The 18,088-nt window shown below is 42.3% G+C and overlaps 1 protein-coding gene across 10 annotated transcripts in view; it reads right to left on the reverse strand.

Annotated features, from left to right (window-relative positions):
* LOC122562395 (unconventional myosin-XVIIIb-like) overlaps window positions 1–18,088 on the reverse strand; it is a 416,560-nt gene that overhangs the window by 39,159 nt on the left and 359,313 nt on the right. For all 10 annotated transcript variants that reach the window (XM_087999921.1, XM_087999916.1, XM_087999915.1 and 7 more), the window contains one exon: window positions 3,226–3,411. In XM_087999921.1, coding sequence (XP_087856047.1) covers window positions 3,226–3,411 — 186 coding nt within the window. The remainder of the gene's footprint in view (window positions 1–3,225; window positions 3,412–18,088) is intronic.

Genomic DNA, 18,088 nt, shown 5'->3' on the forward strand with positions numbered 1-18,088 from the left:
TATTATAGGGTAGATTGTAGAAAGTGAGCTTTGCTCCTTGGCACAGAGTAAGTTTGAAAGGGGGGATTGATTTGATCGAGTTGCTCAATATCGTACAGGGTCAGGACAGAGTCGATAAGAATAAGTTGGAAATAAGCAGTGAGTCACTGGAATCTGGAATATAACACGTTGGAATGTGTTGGGAACAGATTCATTCATGACCTTCAAAAGGAGACTTGGATCATTATTTGCTTCAGGACTGGAAAAGCACAGCATGTCAGACAGCAACTGAAGCGCAGGAGAATCAACATTTCAGGTCTAAGCCCTTCATCAGGACCACATTGTCGACTTGGATCATTATTTGAAGAGATTTGCAGGGTTATGGAGGAAAGGCAGGGCATTGGTTCATTCCTGTAATGATCTTGTAGAGAGCTGGCACAGACACGAGGGGTCAAATGGCATCCTTCTGTGTCAACCCAGAAAACACAGGCAAAAAGCCAAGAACAACCAACTTGCAGAGGATTGCATTTAAACCACCTCTTCATTCATGCATTCATTTCGCCACCAAATCTATTAGTTGCTGAAATTAGAGAAGCACCAATAAAAATGTATTGCAAAACTGAAGAGACCTCCATAATGTTGTTATGCTTCAGCACTCTTCATAAATAAGAATGGAGCTTTCCAGCACTCCATATCTTTATTAATAAAAGATTATCTCCTATTTATAATGATTCACCAGCCAATTGGAGAAGGAGGATGTTGTTGACTTGATTCCCCTGGTTGTGTTTAAATTAGAAAATCACACCATGTAGTACATTTTGATTAGAAAAGCACTTGAAACAGTTATCAGTTAGCTTGACACCATCATAAAAAAATGATTAACAATTTGGTTTATCACTGTTTTTACTTCATTTAGTGCCAATTATTCAATTATAACATGCACTCAGTATTCAGAATCATGTTCATCACCATGACAACCATTTAGGGCTTTTGTCTTCAAATCAATGTGCAATAGCACTCAATCCGTGAATACTAACTCTCTTAAGATATTTAACTCATACCAATTTGAAACAACTGGGTTATAATTTCTTATGTGCCCCCATCTCATTACAAGAACCTATTTTGTTTTGTTATTTTGTTATCATCAGTTCCATTGATATCGATATTAAAAGGATGCTGGGACATAAGCCACAGTTGCCTAATTGCTTAGCACACAATTCGGCCACTTGGCCTGTTATATCTTGACCTTCACTGTAGCAAACTTTGGTTAAACACACTGCCTGTGATACTCCTGCTTGCCAATTGATCAAAGTCAAGCCAGAGCCAACCTTTACCTGGTATAAATGTATTAATTGAGTGACTTTTTAAAGGTATGCAACTCTGAGTTTAACTCTTGCCCTATATCAGTGAGTGTCACTTTACATAAATTGAAAACAAAAAGTGCTGGAAATCACAATGGGTCAGGCAGCATCCATGGAGAGAGAGCAAGCTAACATTTCAAGCTCTGATGAAGAGTCATCTAGACTCAAAACTTTAGCTTGCTGTCTCTCCATGAATGCTGCCTGACCCGCTGTGATTTCCAGCATTTTTTTGTTTCCAGTACAGATTCCAGTGTTGGCAGTAATGTGACCCTGTCACCTGAGGTGTGCCTGAGTGACCTGCCTTTTACCTGTATGCATATGAACTCAATGGACACCATCATCAAGGCACTGCTCTCACCCGTTAGTCAAGTATCTTCACCTATTTCAATATTTAACAATTTTGCCAGTGCTTTCCCTGACCCTTCCCTTTGACAAAACATTCAATGCCACACTTGGCTTGTAAATGAAGGCCTTTCTCCTTTTTTCTCTCTTTACATTTCTGATAGCCGCCGCACAGCGTTGATTGGCCGACCTGATGAGATGGACTTTACCCTAGTCATCCTTATCAAAACTCCTCACTTTTTTAAAATCATCCCAGCAACTATTTTTAACCCTTCTCTGCCCTGGTAGAAATTAGATTCAATTACCTATAGTGTGGAAGCAGGGCCTTCAGCCCAACAAGTCCACATTGACCCTCTGAAGAGCAACCCATCCAGACCCATCTACCTCTGACTAATGCACCTAACACTGTGGACAAGTTAGCGTGGCCAATCCACCTGACCTCCCACAATCCAAAGATGTGCAGGTCAGGTGGAAAATTATCCCCGCATCTCAAATCACTGTGCAAGATTATAATTACTCCTGTACCCTGTTGAAACAAAGGTTTCTGTGAAGATGTGCCTTTAATTGCACACAGCATTCTAACTTTTGTCTGGCCAATGTGTACAGACCTTCACACAAAATGTTCTTGACTCCATAAAAAGCTTCAAACAGTATAACCGCTGAAGCAGAGCAATGCAGGGCTTCCTCAAGATGTGAGTGATCACAAGGTGTGGTGAAAGGTTATTGTGGCTAACACTTTGGAATCTATTACTTCCAAAATCAAATGGAAGAGCATTTACTGTACAAGGTGACCAAGGTGGGTTGATGGGTGAAACTACACATTGCTGTCACCACATCAGCCCAGAAGTGAACCTTATTGTCATCCAGCCTAACCAACAGAAGTACATGGATGATCCAAACAGAGATTCTTGCAAATTAAAATTAAACTTAATGGGCCCAATTTTAAATCTGAGTACAGAAATGGTTTCAAAATTGGTGAATCACTTCAGTCTGTAGAGGGAAAAGTTTTGTTTTTAATTCATTCACAGGATGAGGGCATCATTGGCTAGGCCAGCATTTATTGCCCACCCCTAATTGTTCAGAGTCAACCACATTGCTGTGGGTCTGGAGTCACATGTAGGCCAGACCAGGTAAGGATGGCAATTTCCTTCCTTGAAGGATATTAGTCAACCAGATGGGCTTTCTGATAATCGACAATGGTTTCATGATCATCACTCAGCTCTTAATTCTTGATATTTATTGAGTTTAAAATCACTATCTGCCTTGGCAAGATTTGAACCCAGGCCCCAGAGCATTAGCTGGGTCTCTGGATTAACAGGTCCAACGAAAATACCACTCAGCCAACACCTCCCCAACTAAATTGACATAACCCTTAGGGGAAGCCATGGTAATAAATTATCAGCTTGTATTAGTTTCAATGGATTGCTCCAGCCAAAAGGTTAAGGTATTTTTCCCTTTGATTTGCTGGCCACCTGTGTAGATCAAAAATTTGTATTTTTATGTCTTCTGTTTGAAGAGTTGAGTTTGAACTGAATGTACGTACCAGTTCCATACACCTTCGTGAGGCTTCCTGCTCCCTCTCAACAAGGTCATCCATCTCTGCTTTCATCTCCTCCATCCGCTGCTGGACACGTTTTGCAGTCTCCTTCTCCCGAGCCTCGGTCTCAGCAGCCTGGTCCAATTCCTCACCCATCTTCATCATGTTGTCCCGCAAACGTAGCACCAACGTCTACAATAACAATTGAGAGCAAAAGCTGTAATTAGCATGTGATAAACTTCCTCTCTTTGGATTTTGCCTGTTTGTCCAGACATGTGTTTGTACAAATGCAAATACATACTTGCATCTGTGCGTATCAATTAATTCAGCCTTTAAAGAAGGCCATTGTTAACAATGCGCATCTTTAAGTTGAAATTATATTGTGTGTATTAAGCAATAGACATAATTAGTCATTATTAGAGTTTAATTTAGGAGCTTTGACCTGCGGTTCCTATAAGACTATCTCAACATACATTTTAATGAGCTTTTAAATCTTTGAGGTGAACAATTCAGTGCACTTGAAAAACATGGTAAAGCAAAGAAATGCTTTGATTAGGGTCAGGGATCCAAAGATATACAGAGCGAGGCAGAATAATTCAGAAGTTCAGTGTGATACATGCCAGACAGTGAAGGACTACCAGACACCAGATTTAAGGATCTCATGTAGTTGCTCTGGAATTAAAGGACAACAAATTTAGTTTGCAGTTTGTTTTTTGGTGCCTGGGATAGTAGCTGAATAACAAAAGCATCTGGAGACTGCACAGAAATCTGCCAAAAGGAAAACTAGTGGTAGCTGTTCCCAGACTGAGACTGAGCAAGGCGTCTCGTTGTAATTCATGACTCAGGGTTGAGTATTGATGTGAATATTGCTAGATTGAAAAGACTAATGTGAATATGAATCATTTTTCTGAAGTCAGGAATGAAATCTTTCCAACCTTTTGCTTTATCTGGTATATTCTGGTTCATGTTTAATAAATGTTTTATTCTTTGTGTTAAAACTGCACTTGCAAATTGATTCAGTAACTGACCTCCACAGATTAAAAAAGTTCAGGTCTGTCAATCCAGATTTCGCTCTCCGATCTGAACTGTGCAATATTAATACCAGACAGGGTCATAACACTGTTTAAGAGACTTTTAGAGATTTTTTGAGATTAAAGGGGTTTCATTGTAAAGCTGATACTAACACCAGTTTCCACTTTTCCCTTGCAGACTCTTTGAGGAGAAAGTGAGGTCTGCAGATGCTGGAGATCAAAGTTGAAACTTTATTGCTGGAACAGCACAGCAGGTCAGGCAGCATCCAGGGAACAGGAGATTCGACGTTTCGGGCACAGGCCCTTCTTGCATTCCTGAAGAAGGGCCTGTGCCCGAAACGTCGAATCTCCTGTTCCCTGGATGCTGCCTGACCTGCTGTGCTGTTCCAGCAATAAAGTTTCAACCTTGCAGACTCTTTCCCTGTTCCAGATGTCAGCTCCCCACTGGGGAAGAACACAACCCTTTATTTTTTTTCTCTTTCTTCCTTCTTTCTTTTTTTCTGTCCAGAGGGGATTTTTTTTTTCTTTATCACCACCAGATCACCTGTGTTACTAATTAAAAAGCAATGATGAAGCATTACCTTGTACAACAATAACAAATGGACAGGAGGGTAGAGAGTGAGGAGGCAACTAAATAGACAGGGAAGTAAGGCACGACAGCCCCCAGTGCCCACCTCTTACTAAAATCTTCAAGGGTTTTTGTATAATCATGGAAAAACACAGCTCTTAAATGCAAAATTCATTCAGCATCATTAACTCTTGATGAAAGTGAGGACTGCAAATGTTGGAGATCAGAGTCTAGATCAGAGTGGTGCCGGAAAAGCACAGCAGATCAGGCAGCATCCGAGGAGCAGGAAAATCGACATTTTGGGCAAAAGCCCTTCATCAGGAATGAGCCTCTAATTCCTGATGAAGGGCTTTTGCCTGAAACGTCAATTTTCTTGCTCCTCGGATGCTGCTTGACCTGCTGTGCTTTACCATCATTAACTCTTGATCAACTCTGGGGCTGTTCTGTTTTATTTTTAAAGCATCGTGCATTTCTAACACTGGCAGACACCATATTCAAGAACCAAGATCCAAAGTATTCACAAAAAAAAACAAGTTAGGTACCAGTACTTAATGGACTGAAGAATACTATGCATGGAAGGAGTACTTTAGCTATGAAGAGAGGCTGGATAAGCTCAGGATAAGCTCTGAAACAAAGAAAGCTGATGGGGGAACCTGATAGAGGTGTCTCAGATGATGAGAGGCATGGACCAGGTTGAAAAGAAAGCAGCTTAGTCTAAAGGGTCAATGATTAGGGGACAACATTTTAAGGTGAAAGGCAGGAGGCTGAGAGGGGATTTGAGGCAAAATATTTTCACCCTGAGGATGATGGGGATCTGGAATGCACTGCCTGGTAGCATTGTTGGGCAGGTTACCTTACAACTTTTAAGAAGTACACCGATGAACACTTGAAGCGTCAAAGCATTCAAGGCTATGTGCCTAATGCTGTAAGGTGAGACTAATGTAGATTTAGGGTAGCTTTGGCAGTACAGATGTTGTGGATTGAAGGGCCACTTCTGTCCTGTATAATCCCGTGATCCTGTGAACAACCAGCTCCTGAACATTGCGCAATCTGCACATTTTACTTACACAAATGAGAAGTTAGCAAGCAAGAAATTAGAAAGAGAAATTCAATAACCTCAAACATGTAACGTAGGAGGCAATATGATTTTGGTTGTGATATGAGAAGTGAGGAATGTGTTCACCAGACAGAGGTTGATCCATGGAAGTGTCGTGATTGTAATGAGGTCAGCCAGCTGGACTTCAGAGGATACGAGTTCCCTGAATGAGGCTGTTCACCAATCAGGGAGCTCTGGCTGACAGATATAAACAGGAGTGTCAGAGTTTCTGTTCACTCTGAGAGCTGGCTCTGAGGGAGCCAGACTAGTGTCAAGTACCTTGCACATGTAAATGAAGGATGACTTGGTGAAGGATACCGGCATCTGTGGAGTTATTTCAAAAAGGGGATGCCCTTAGCCCGCTACTTTATCTGGAGAAATTAACACAAGTTGGAGATAGTGAGGACTGCAGATGCTGGAAAGTCAGAGTTGATAAAGTGTGGAGTTGGAAAAAGCACAACAGGTCAGGTAGCATCAGAGGAGCAGGGGAGTCGGCATTTGAGGTTGTGACCCATGATCAGTAAATTATACTGCCACATATCCCGGTAGCTATGTCTGATTATACACAAAATCTATACAGCAGCACATTATTTGTTTTGCAACTAAGTAACAATATTGTTATTAGATCAAGGAAATGAACTTATTTCCTAACCTGTGAGTCAGTATCTCAGACAGTACTGCAGGTTTACACTGAATTATCAGGCATGTGATCCAAATGGGGCTTTGCCCCACAAATCCCTTCCTCACTGGTGAAAGCTCCCTTTAAACCCCAGGTTGACCATCTAGTTGCATTTCTCCACCTCGGAGACTCCCCGCCTTCATTTCTGATGAAGGGCTTTTGCCCAAAACGTCGATTTTCCTGCTCCTCGGATGCTGCCTGACCTGCTGTGCTTTTCCAGCACCATTTTAATCTAGACTCTGATCTCCAGCATCTGCAGTCCTCACTTTTTCCCTGCATCCATAGATATGCCATTTATCATCCTTCTGTTCTGTATACACCGGGGTGTACAAGCTGGAGTGCCACAATGAAATGAATTCAGTTTGTATTCAACCACAGCATCAACATAAAGCATGAGAAATGCCCAAACCGTGTGTCAGGGCCAGCTTATCAATGGGGCGGGTAGGGGAATGATAATTAAATGATAATTTAAACAATGCACACAATGTAGGTAAGTATGGGTGTTTATCTACAATGCATACATTTGGAACAACATTTTCCTATCCCCTAGTAATTGAAAAAAAAGAAACCTTTAATTTATTCCAGTTAGAAAACTATTTTGCTTTTGTCTTTGTGTAGAACACTGATGGTGTTCTGAATTAATAGCTCTCCATGACTGCTGTAGACTGCTCAACAACTGATTTCTCACTTCAGGAGAACTTGATTAGATGTGTGCTACTTGGCCCCTCTAGGCAGAATGCCTTTGAAACAGCTCATGTCACACAGGTATAGACTTGATTTAAACCCTTTGCCATCAAAGTCATTTTTCAATATTGTTTCCATGGTTCCCATAAAATCCATAGGGCTGTTTCTGAACTGAGTTGGCATAGAAATGTGTGGTTCCTAAACTCCCTGTAATAAATTAAAGGTATTTGTTTCATTTATTTAAAGATTAGATGATAGCCTTTGAACAAAAGATTAAATAAGTTCATTTCCTTGATCTAATAGCAGTGTTGTTACTTTGATGCAAAGGAAATAATGGTGCTACTGTATAGATTTTGTATATAATCTGGTATTGCTGCTGGGAAATGTGGCAGTGTGATTTACTATGCTAGTTCATCTTCTGTCCTTTGCCTATAAGTGAAGTATTTAGACCATAAGACCATGAGAAATAAGAACAGGGTAGATCATTCTGCAATTCAACAGGGTCATGGTTAATCCAACATTTCTCACATCCACTTTCTTGCCCTTTCCCTGTAATCCCTGATTCCCTTTATCACAAATAGAAATGCCAGCTTTGCCACAAAGGAGATTAGTTTAGTTGGCTGGACAGCTGGCTTACAAAGCAGAGTGCTGCCAGTAGTACGGGCTCAAAGCCTGGACTGGCTGAGATTACGATGAATGACTCTCCTTCATAGCCCAATTACAATTACAACACTGAAAAAGTATCTGGACAGGTACATGAATAAGATGGGTTCAGAGGGATATGGGCCAAATGCAGGCAATTGGGACTAGATCCATTTAGGATATCTGGTCAATGCAGATAAGTTGGACCAATGGGTCTGTTTCCATGCTGTATCACTCTATGACTCTGAATTGCAGTGACCCTCAGATTTTAGCTTTTTAAAGCACTATTTTTTAATCAACTTATTCAGAGATGTTATTTTACACCTCTGGAGCAGGTGCGGCTTGAACCTGGGCCTCCTGCTCCAGAGGCTTGGACACTACCACTGCACCACAAGCCACTTTAGCCTTTTGCATTAATGAAACACAGTATATATGAACCAGAGGAAGTGACATATGATCTTATTTTCACTTTTACCAGTGTGGCAAGATGAAGCCAGGGGTAAAATGTTCTTTAAATAAATCAATGTGATCCTCGCTTGAGTGGATGCTGTAAATATTCTTTAGCAGCACAATGAACCCATTGTCTTCACCAAAATACTTAAAGCAGGGTTACAGGTCAGAATGAAACAATGCAACCACGGTTGCAATGATATAGAAGATTTAGCAAGAATTGCATGAGGTCTCCCTGAAAGCTGAGGGTTGAGGAGGTCAGTACATTATTAGGAGTTACGCAGACAATATCCTAGTCAGGCAAAGCATTGAGGAAGACAAAGTTAACTTGATGCTTGCATCAATCTTGGAAATAATATCTGTGTCAAGATAGCTCGATTTAATATGTGAGTCTAGTGACAAGTGGAAATTATTGATATATTAATCAATGATCTGTGCAGAGCACTGTGTATTCGGCTGAAAAGTTGATCAGGAATAAAATTGCTGTCAGCGTCTAAGATGAAGCATTGTCTGGCTACTTATAGCAAGGGGAATGACCTAACATTAACAAAGGCAATTCAACTGGAGGTCAGGAAGCAAAATCAACCAATGATTTGGGGGTGGCAGAGAAAGCCATAGCCCAATGACAGACCCAGCGGAGTACTTGCAGATTAAAAGCAGAGGTGCACCTGTAAAATAAACAGAAGCAGAAGTGCACCCATCCACCTCCTCCGATACTTATATTGGTGTGCTGGAAAAAAGACACAAGTGCAGAAACTGTTCTGCTAAAGAGACTGAACGACAATGAGAGAAGACAGGAACTACTGAGGTGGGTGTCAGATGAAGAAGCTTCTCCAAACCAAAGAGAAGTCCTGGAAAGATGGCAAGATCCATGAACTAAAAGATGTCAATAAAGTTGCCTTAGCCCCAGAGGAGGGAAGGATGGTCTCATTTGAGAGAGATGAGTGGTATGTGTTTAATGTGAGGGTCTCCGTGTCTCAGACGAGGGGCAATGTTGAGGAGGCGGGGCTCGTGTGGTGACCTCAGCCAGTTTGGGAATTGAACCAACACTGGTGGCATCATGAACCAGCCATCCAGCCAACTGAGCTAACTAAACCCCCATTTCTGATACTGAATCAAAGTTGGAGAAATCTTCCACGCAGCTGTCATGTACAGAACTATATGGGTCAGGAGGTATTGAACTCAAGGTCATAGGACAACTGAATGCAACTCAACAAGACAGAGAGTGAAAAATTGCTAAAACCTTACGCATGATCCTAAACCCCAGCTGTTCACTCTTAAGCAGGACTGTTGATTTACATCTGATTTGCAGAGTAGAGGAAGTGGAAAACCAAGCAGATTGATCTAAAACCTAATTAGCTGAACTTCCACTACTGGTGACAGGGCTAGGAAAACTGTAAACAGCTATATCATGCTACATTGGGAAGGTTTATACCCGAAAAATTGCCTTCTCCACCTCCTGATGCTGCCTGGCTTGCTGTGTTCTCCCAGCCTCCTGCTTGTCTACATTGGGAAATGAAGCAAGTATGTTCATTTAAACCCAGAAGTGTTCAACATAAAGATGGAAATTGACTCTCTGTTGAAGTAAGAGGTTATTTCATCAGTGACTGACCTGATAAGCTGGTGCTTGGGGTGTAATCTAGTGCCAAAGCCCAGGAATCTATCAGAATCTGTGTAGATCTTACAGCTGAACAAAGGAGTTGAAGGGTAAGTTCATCATATGTCATGTGGGTGATTGCTTAACAAAGCTGGGGAAGAGTTCAATCTCCACAGAGTTGGATGCAAAATGTGACTTTTGGCAACTACCCCTTGCTGAAGAGTCTATGTTGTTCACAACCAGGGCAGGATGTAGTCACTGTCACAGGAATGATTGTCCTGAACCATGGATCCACCCATACAGATCATGACAGTGGAGCTATGCTGGCACAATGAGAAGCAAGATTTACACTCATCAAGGAATGTGGATTGTCACCAACTGAAGATGAAATTCAATATTTCCTTGGACATACTGTAGAAACATCCGATGGCAGCGATGATCTACAATGACATCACAATAAAAGGAATATCCCCAGAACATGACTGAGCTCCAGGCATCCATGGGTTTGGTAAAATAAGTTGGCAAGTTCTAACTGTTATACATGTGCCTCTACATCAGGGATGTAGTTGAGGGAGCAGGCGATTCAGCCCTTTAAACTGCCCTGCCATTTAACATGGTCATGGCTGACATTATCCTGGTCTTAACTCCACTTTCCAGACTGCTCCCCATAGCCTTTTCATCCTGTTTTTCATCAGAAACGTATCTATTTCATTTTAGAGTAAGTTGATTGTTTCTGCCTCCATTGCACTCTGGGGCAGTGAGTTCCACAGATTCACATACCTTTGACAGAAATAGTTTCCCCTCATCTCAGTCTTGAACCGACCTCCTCTCACTCTATATCTATGATCGCTTGTATGAGACTGTTTCACAAGAGGGAACATCTCTTCAACATCCAGCTGTTCAATCCCCTTTAGCATCAGCTGCTAAGATAAGGTAATGCATGTTTCTTGGAAGGAGCATAACAGAGTTTTTTTGAGAAAGGAAGTGATCTTTTAGTTTACTCTGACCCAACATAACTTCTACAATTAACTATGATGGCTATAATCAGTTCTACTCCAAAATGGTTTAGCAGCACATGAAACTCTTCGTGAGAAAGAGACTCTGACACATACAAACACCACATGAAAACGCCTTAAAAGAAAGTGAGAAAGGTAGAGGATGAGTAGCACAGCTGCCAGATGTGGAACTATGACAAACATCAAATAAAAACACAACTTACCGGATCGCCAACTAGTGGAATTAGTTTCAAGTCAAGATCAAGCTTGTTTTGGAAAAGTGCTAGGGCAGATCAGACTCATGGACGGGTCTCATTCAAATTGAGAACAGCACAGTGCATCAGAACAGGTGGGAGGTGATGGCCTAGTGGTAGTATCACCAGACTGTTAATCTAGAGATCCAGATAATGGTCTGGGGACCTGGGTTTGAATCCTGCTAAGGCAGATGGTGGAACTCGAATGCAATAAATATCTTGATTCTTAATTACAGAATTAAGAATCTAATGATTAGCATGAATCCATTGTTGAAAAACTCATCTGGTTCATTATTGCCCTTTAGGGAAGGAAACAGCCATCCTTAACTGGTCTGGCCTACATGTGACTCCAGACTCACAGCAATGTGGTTGACCCTTAATTTCAATTAGGGTGGGCAATAAATGCTGCCTCGCCAGAGATGCCCTTATCCCATTATTGAAAAAAGAGAAAAGGTATAGAGGTAACCTTCTACATCGTGAAGGCAATCACACACACAGTAAAAAACAGCACAACTGTTCCATTCATTGAGAGATGTATTGCGAGGCTGACCACTCTCCCTATGCCCAGTTTTGGGAGACCGCACGGATTACTCAGATTCTTAATGCTTTCCCAACGAGCTGAGAACATGCTTGAGATTTTTTTAGATTAGATTCCCTACAGTGTGGAAACAGGCCATTTGGCCCAACAAGCCCACACCGACTCTCTGAAAAGTAACCCCCCCGACCCATTCTCCTACCCTATATTTCCCCCTGACTAATGCACCTAACACTATGGGCAGTTTAGCATGGCCAATTCACCTGACCTGCACATAGAACATAGAACATAGAACATAGAACAATACAGCACAGAACAGGCCCTTCGGCCCACGATGTTGTGCCGAACATTTGTCCTAGCTTAAGCACCCATCCATGTACCTATCCAATTGCCGCTTAAAGGTCACCAAAGATTCTGACTCTGCCACTCCCACAGGCAGCGCATTCCATGCCCCCACCACTCTCTGGGTAAAGAACCCACCCCTGACATCTCCCCTATACCTTCCACCCTTCACCTTAAATTTATGTCCCCTTGTAACACTCTGTTGTACCCGGGGAAAAAGTTTCTGATTGTCTACTCTATCTATTCCTCTGATCATCTTATAAACCTCTATCAAGTCACCCCTCATCCTTCGCCGTTCCAATGAGAAAAGGCCTAGCACTCTCAACCTATCCTCGTACGACCTATTCTCCATTCCAGGCAACATCCTGGTAAATCTTCTCTGCATCCTCTCCAAAGCTTCCACATCTTTCCTAAAATGAGGCGACCAGAACTGCACACAGTACTCCAAATGTGGCCTAACCAAAGTCCTGTACAGTTGCAACATCACTTCACGACTCTTGAATTCAATCCCTCTGCTAATGAACGCTAATAGACCATAGGCCTTCTTACAAACTCTATCCACCTGAGTGGCAACTTTCAAAGATCTACGAACATAGACCCCAAGATCCCTCTGTTCCTCCACCTCACTAAGAACCCTACCGTTAACCCTGTATTCCGCATTCTTATTTGTCTTTCCAAAATGGACAACCTCACACTTGGCAGGGTTGAACTCCATCTGCCACTCCTCAGCCCAGCTCTGCATCATATCCAAGTCCCTTTGCAGCCGACAAGAGCCCTCCTCACTATCCACAACTCCACCAATCTTCGTATCATCTGCAAATTTACTGACCCACCCTTCGACTCCCTCATCCAAGTCATTAATAGAAATTACGAACAGCAGAGGACCCAGAACTGATCCCTGCGGAACTCCACTTGTAACTGGGCTCCAGGCTGAATATTTACCATCTACCACCACTCTCTGACTTCGACCGGTTAGCCAGTTTTCTATCCAATTGGCCAAATTTCCCTCCATCCCATGCCTCCTGACTTTCCGCATAAGCCTACCATGGGGAACCTTATCAAATGCCTTACTAAAATCCATGTATACTATATCCACTGCTCTACCCTCATCCACATGCTTGGTCACCTCCTCAAAGAATTCAATCAGACTTGTAAGGCAAGACCTACCCTTCACCTACCCTCCCTAATCAAGCAGTGCCTTTCCAGATACTCATAAATCCCACATCTTTGGATTGTGGGAGGAAACCGGAGTACCTGGAGGATACCCACGCAGACACAGGGAGAATGTCTGTGTGGAGTTTGCACAGTCGCCTGAGACAGGAATCGAATCTAACTCCCTGGTGCTGTGAGGCAGCAGTGCTAACCACAGAGCCATCGTGCCACCTGTGAGCCACCGTGCCACCCACTTGACACCACCACAGAGGTTGTCCCTGTTAAAATAAAATTGATGTGAGAAAATAGGAGGGGGTCAGGTAGAGGTAATATAATGGGTGGGATCAAAAACATGGGAGAGATCTAGTATAAGGAGTAAAGCCTGACTGTGTGATATGCTAATGAGACAGTATCGGGGAAGCGATGCAATGTCATGTGATCTTGTTCTCTTTTGCAGTCTTGTGACAAGATAAAACCACAAGAGGATTCTTAAAAAAAGTTAATGTTTTCTCTACATCTATCACGAGGGGACCAAGGCTGGCTGTTCAACGGTGGAAAGTCTCAGAATTAACCCACATCCTAAATCGAGCATCAGTCTCACCAATTCCTGAATGAATCACGGGAGAGGTATTGAGACCCCTGATAACTTTCACCCTCCTTCGGCCACTCACGAACTTAGCACTAGGGCGCAATTATCCATTAACTCAGTACTCACCAGTTTGGGCTTTAGTTTTTGTGCTCTACACTGAAGCATTACCTATGAAGCTTTGAAAAAGCCTAACTTAACTGTTTCAGGTGAGATGGAAGGTCTCTCAGCAAATTTTTAACTTTACACATTGGAGAGCTGCTATAAACATTTGTTGGATTTTTCAATACCATATCCTAGCTTCTTATGTTACAACGGACAACAAAAGCATTGCTGCATCAGGTAAAGATACCCAGAAGAGCCCACATCAAACAGACCAGGAGGTTCACATGCACGGGCCTGACCCCACTTCTCCACAACATTCAGCAAGTTGAATAGAGAGGAACTGTTCCCCTTGGTTGAGGGTCAATCCAGAGAGGGTATAGTTTTAGGGTAAGTGGCAAGAGATCCAGAGGGGATTTGGGTTTCGCTCATGGGATGGTGGGAATCTGTAATGCGCTCCCTGGAAACCTTTAAAAAACATTTGGATGAGCACTTCAAATATCATACCCTTCAAGGACATGGGACAAGTGCAGGAAATTGGGATTAGCACATCTTTAGTGGGACAGTCAGTTGTGCTATAGTGTGGCGGTTCCATTCTCAGGCAATCCCGTGTTACAAGAAAATCATGTACTACCAGCACTATTTAAACTAATAGGGCTGGAATCAAGTTATAACAAATACACGCTTTAAAACTTTGCGCTTTTGAAACAGTGTCCCCAACTCGTCAATCATATTATAGCAAATTCGTGTTAACAAAATGCGCATTATAGCAGAACGACCTGTAGTTTTGTCAGGGCAGACTGGATGGGCCAAAGGGTCTTTTCTGTGCTGTGTAAAGCAATGTGAGATTTTGAAAGAAAAACAATTACTTTGAGTTATTAAAAATAATAACTTAGGTCCATCATCAACTATTAATGGAGGAATCAAAAACCAAGGAGCATCGTTTAGAAATAAGAGGCCTAATGAAGAGGAATTTCTTCTCTCACAACATCACTGCTCTTTGGATTATGTTCCAGAGACAGCAGTGGAAGCTGCGTCACTGAGCATACTCAAGGCTGACTCAATGAGATTGTTGATTGATGAGGGAGTCATGGGGACGCGGTGTGGGAACGGAGGGTAAGGTTGGGACTGCAATCAGACCCGAAGTGATTTTAGTGAACAACAGAGCAGATGTGATGTGCCGATTGGGCTATACCTGCTCTGTTTCTTAAAATGGCATTCCTTACAATCGGCTGTCAGATTTCATGAAATAAGTTCCAAGTAAGTTGCTTAGGGCCCCCACTTGTTTAAGGATACATTTTCTGAAATAAAACAACTCTTTTTTTTCTTGAAATAGAAGAGCCAGAGATAGTCTGAAATGAGAGGCCAGAATTCTAGAGCTGAAACCCTTTGCTCTAGATGGATGCTGTCAGAGCTATTGAGTATTTAAAATATTTGTTTGTATATAGAATTGTACAGAGTGGAAGCAGGCCATTTGGCCCCTTAAGTGCATACTGACCCTCATAGCAGCATCACCACTCAAATCCAAATCCCTGCATTTCCCATGGCCAAACCACTTAACCTGCACATTTTTGGACTGTGGGAGGAAACCCACATAGATACAGGGAGAATATGCAAACTCCACACAGACAGTCGCCTGAGGGCAGAATCGAAACTGGGTCCCTTGCACTGTGAGGCAACAGTGCTAACCACTGAGCCACCCTGCCACATCATTGAACCAGATGAGTTTTCCCAACAATTGATGATGAATTCATGGTCATCATTAGTGTCTAAATTCAATATTACTTTTAATTAGCTTCAAATTCCACCATGGTGTTAATTTGAACCCAGAACAATTACCCGGGTCTCTGGATTAACAATCCAGTGATAATACCACTAGGCCATTGCCTACCCCTGAATTTTCTGTTATTATTCTATATCTGCAGTATTCATTAACTCTGCTGGAGCTGGATGTGTTCCCGCTGAGGGAAATGGAGGAGATGTTGATTGGGTATTGATTGGGTTAAAGCAGTAAGAAGTGTGAGCGTATGAACAGGTAATCATTGGGGGACAACATCAGCAGGATCTGTGCAATGATCCAAGTGAGGTTTCAGTTGAAAGTTGGCATAAGGTCCACAAGGGGGAGCTAGAACAGGCTGGTGAGGGATTACAGTCACACTGGGGTTAAACAGCAAAAGGAAGGGTCTCAGAATAAATCTCTGTTCATATTATTCTATGTATTAATATCCTGGCAGGTTTAGTCAAAACCATTGTTTCAAAATAAAAATAATCTGACGATTGCAGAAAGTTAAGCAGACAACGGGGGGTGATATAGCTGCAGCTTGGTCGGCTTAGCAATGCATTTGATGATGTTGATAAATAGCCTTTTACTGCATTAGCCCACCAGGTGAACTCCATTTCAGATAAATGGCTAAGATGGATAAAAGGATTTAAAAGATTTAAAATTGCTTGGAGCTTGTACAATAAATATAAATGGAATCAAGTTAGCATGTCGAAATATTTGATCAGTGAGGAAGCAGATATTTTATGCTAGTTTCAACTAGTGTAGGAAAACTGGGAAAATGGTACTGTGTAAAATGGAAAAGCAGGTTGTAAAATATAGAAAGCAAATTTTTGAAAGAGTTAAATTACATCCAAAGAAGCAAGAATCGTTGGATAAATAACGGAAGAAAGACTTGCAGGGTTTGGGGAAAGATTGGAGATGTGGAATTAATTAATGGCCAGAGCACAGAGCCAACCCAGTGCAAATGGAATGAATTATTTCCTTCCTGCTGTATCGCCCTAAAATCTATGATTCTACGATAGGCGAATCGAGAATAACCCTATGACTATTTGATACTGTTCATCAGAGCACAGTAGCTACTCCACTTAGCAAAGGGATTCATTGTCATGTGGTAATGGGGTAACGAGATTGTTTGAAAGATTATAATTACAGGCCAAATTAAATCTTGATAAGCTAATAACAGAAGCAAGGCAGAAGTTATTAGGAAATGAGAAGCAGGGATCAGACCACAGCCAGCATAAGGTAAAAATACTAAGCAGCTGTAAATCATGGGGGGGTTCTGAGGAAAACAAGAACTCCAGCCACATAATACTCAGGGGCAGAACTCCAGCCACATAATACTCAGGGGCAAAACTCCAGTCATATAATACTCAGGGGCAGAACGCCAGCCACATAATACTCAGGGGCAGAACTCCAGCCACATAATACTCAGGGGCAGAACTCCAGCCATATAATACTCAGGGGCAGAACTCCAGCCACATAACACTCAGGGGCAGAACTCCAGTCATATAATACTCAGGGGCAGAACTCCAGCCACATAATACTCAGGGGCAGAACTCCAGCCACATAATACTCAGGGGCAGAACTCCAGCCACATAATACTCAGGAGCAGAACTCCAGCCACATAATACTCAGGGGCAGAACTCCAGTCATATAATACTCAGGAGCAGAACTCCAGCCACATAATACTCAGGGGCAGAACTCCAGCCACATAATACTCAGGGGCAGAACTCCAGTCATATAATACTCAGGAGCAGAACTCCAGCCATATAATACTCAGGGGCAGAACTCCAGCCACATAATACTCAGGGGCAGAACTCCAGCCACATAATACTCAGGGGCAGAACTCCAGTCATATAATACTCAGGAGCAGAACTCCAGCCACATAATACTCAGGGGCAGAACTCCAGTCATATAATACTCAGGAGCAGAACTCCAGCCACATAATACTCAGGGGCAGAACTCCAGCCACATAATACTCAGGAGCAGAACTCCATTCGTATAATACTCAGGAGCAGAACCTCAAATTCTAAACCTCACAAACTCGCAAGTGGCGAAGTACATCTCTGAAGCTGAGAAAATTCTTTCCAAAAACAGGGTCGACATATTCACTCAGTATAAAATATGAGCACTGGGGATTGTATAAACAATTGCCAGTTGGAAAGGGTTGCTAATCTAAATTAATTCAATGTTATGTATGGGTATGTCTTAAGCTCCCATACAGCTTCTTAGCAGCAAGACTCCCCCCTGTATTGCATGCTTGATTCCATGTTCAAATTTACAAGGAAAGACTAGCTTCACCTACATACAGAGTCAAAAGTGTGGTGCTGGAAAAGCACAGCAGGTCAGGCAGCATCTGAGGAGCAGGAGAAT

This window comes from Chiloscyllium plagiosum, unplaced genomic scaffold, assembly GCF_037043375.1.
Source record: "Chiloscyllium plagiosum isolate Xiang-an unplaced genomic scaffold, Cpla_swu_hap1 HiC_scaffold_24, whole genome shotgun sequence".
Classification (NCBI taxonomy): Eukaryota; Metazoa; Chordata; class Chondrichthyes; order Orectolobiformes; family Hemiscylliidae; genus Chiloscyllium; species Chiloscyllium plagiosum.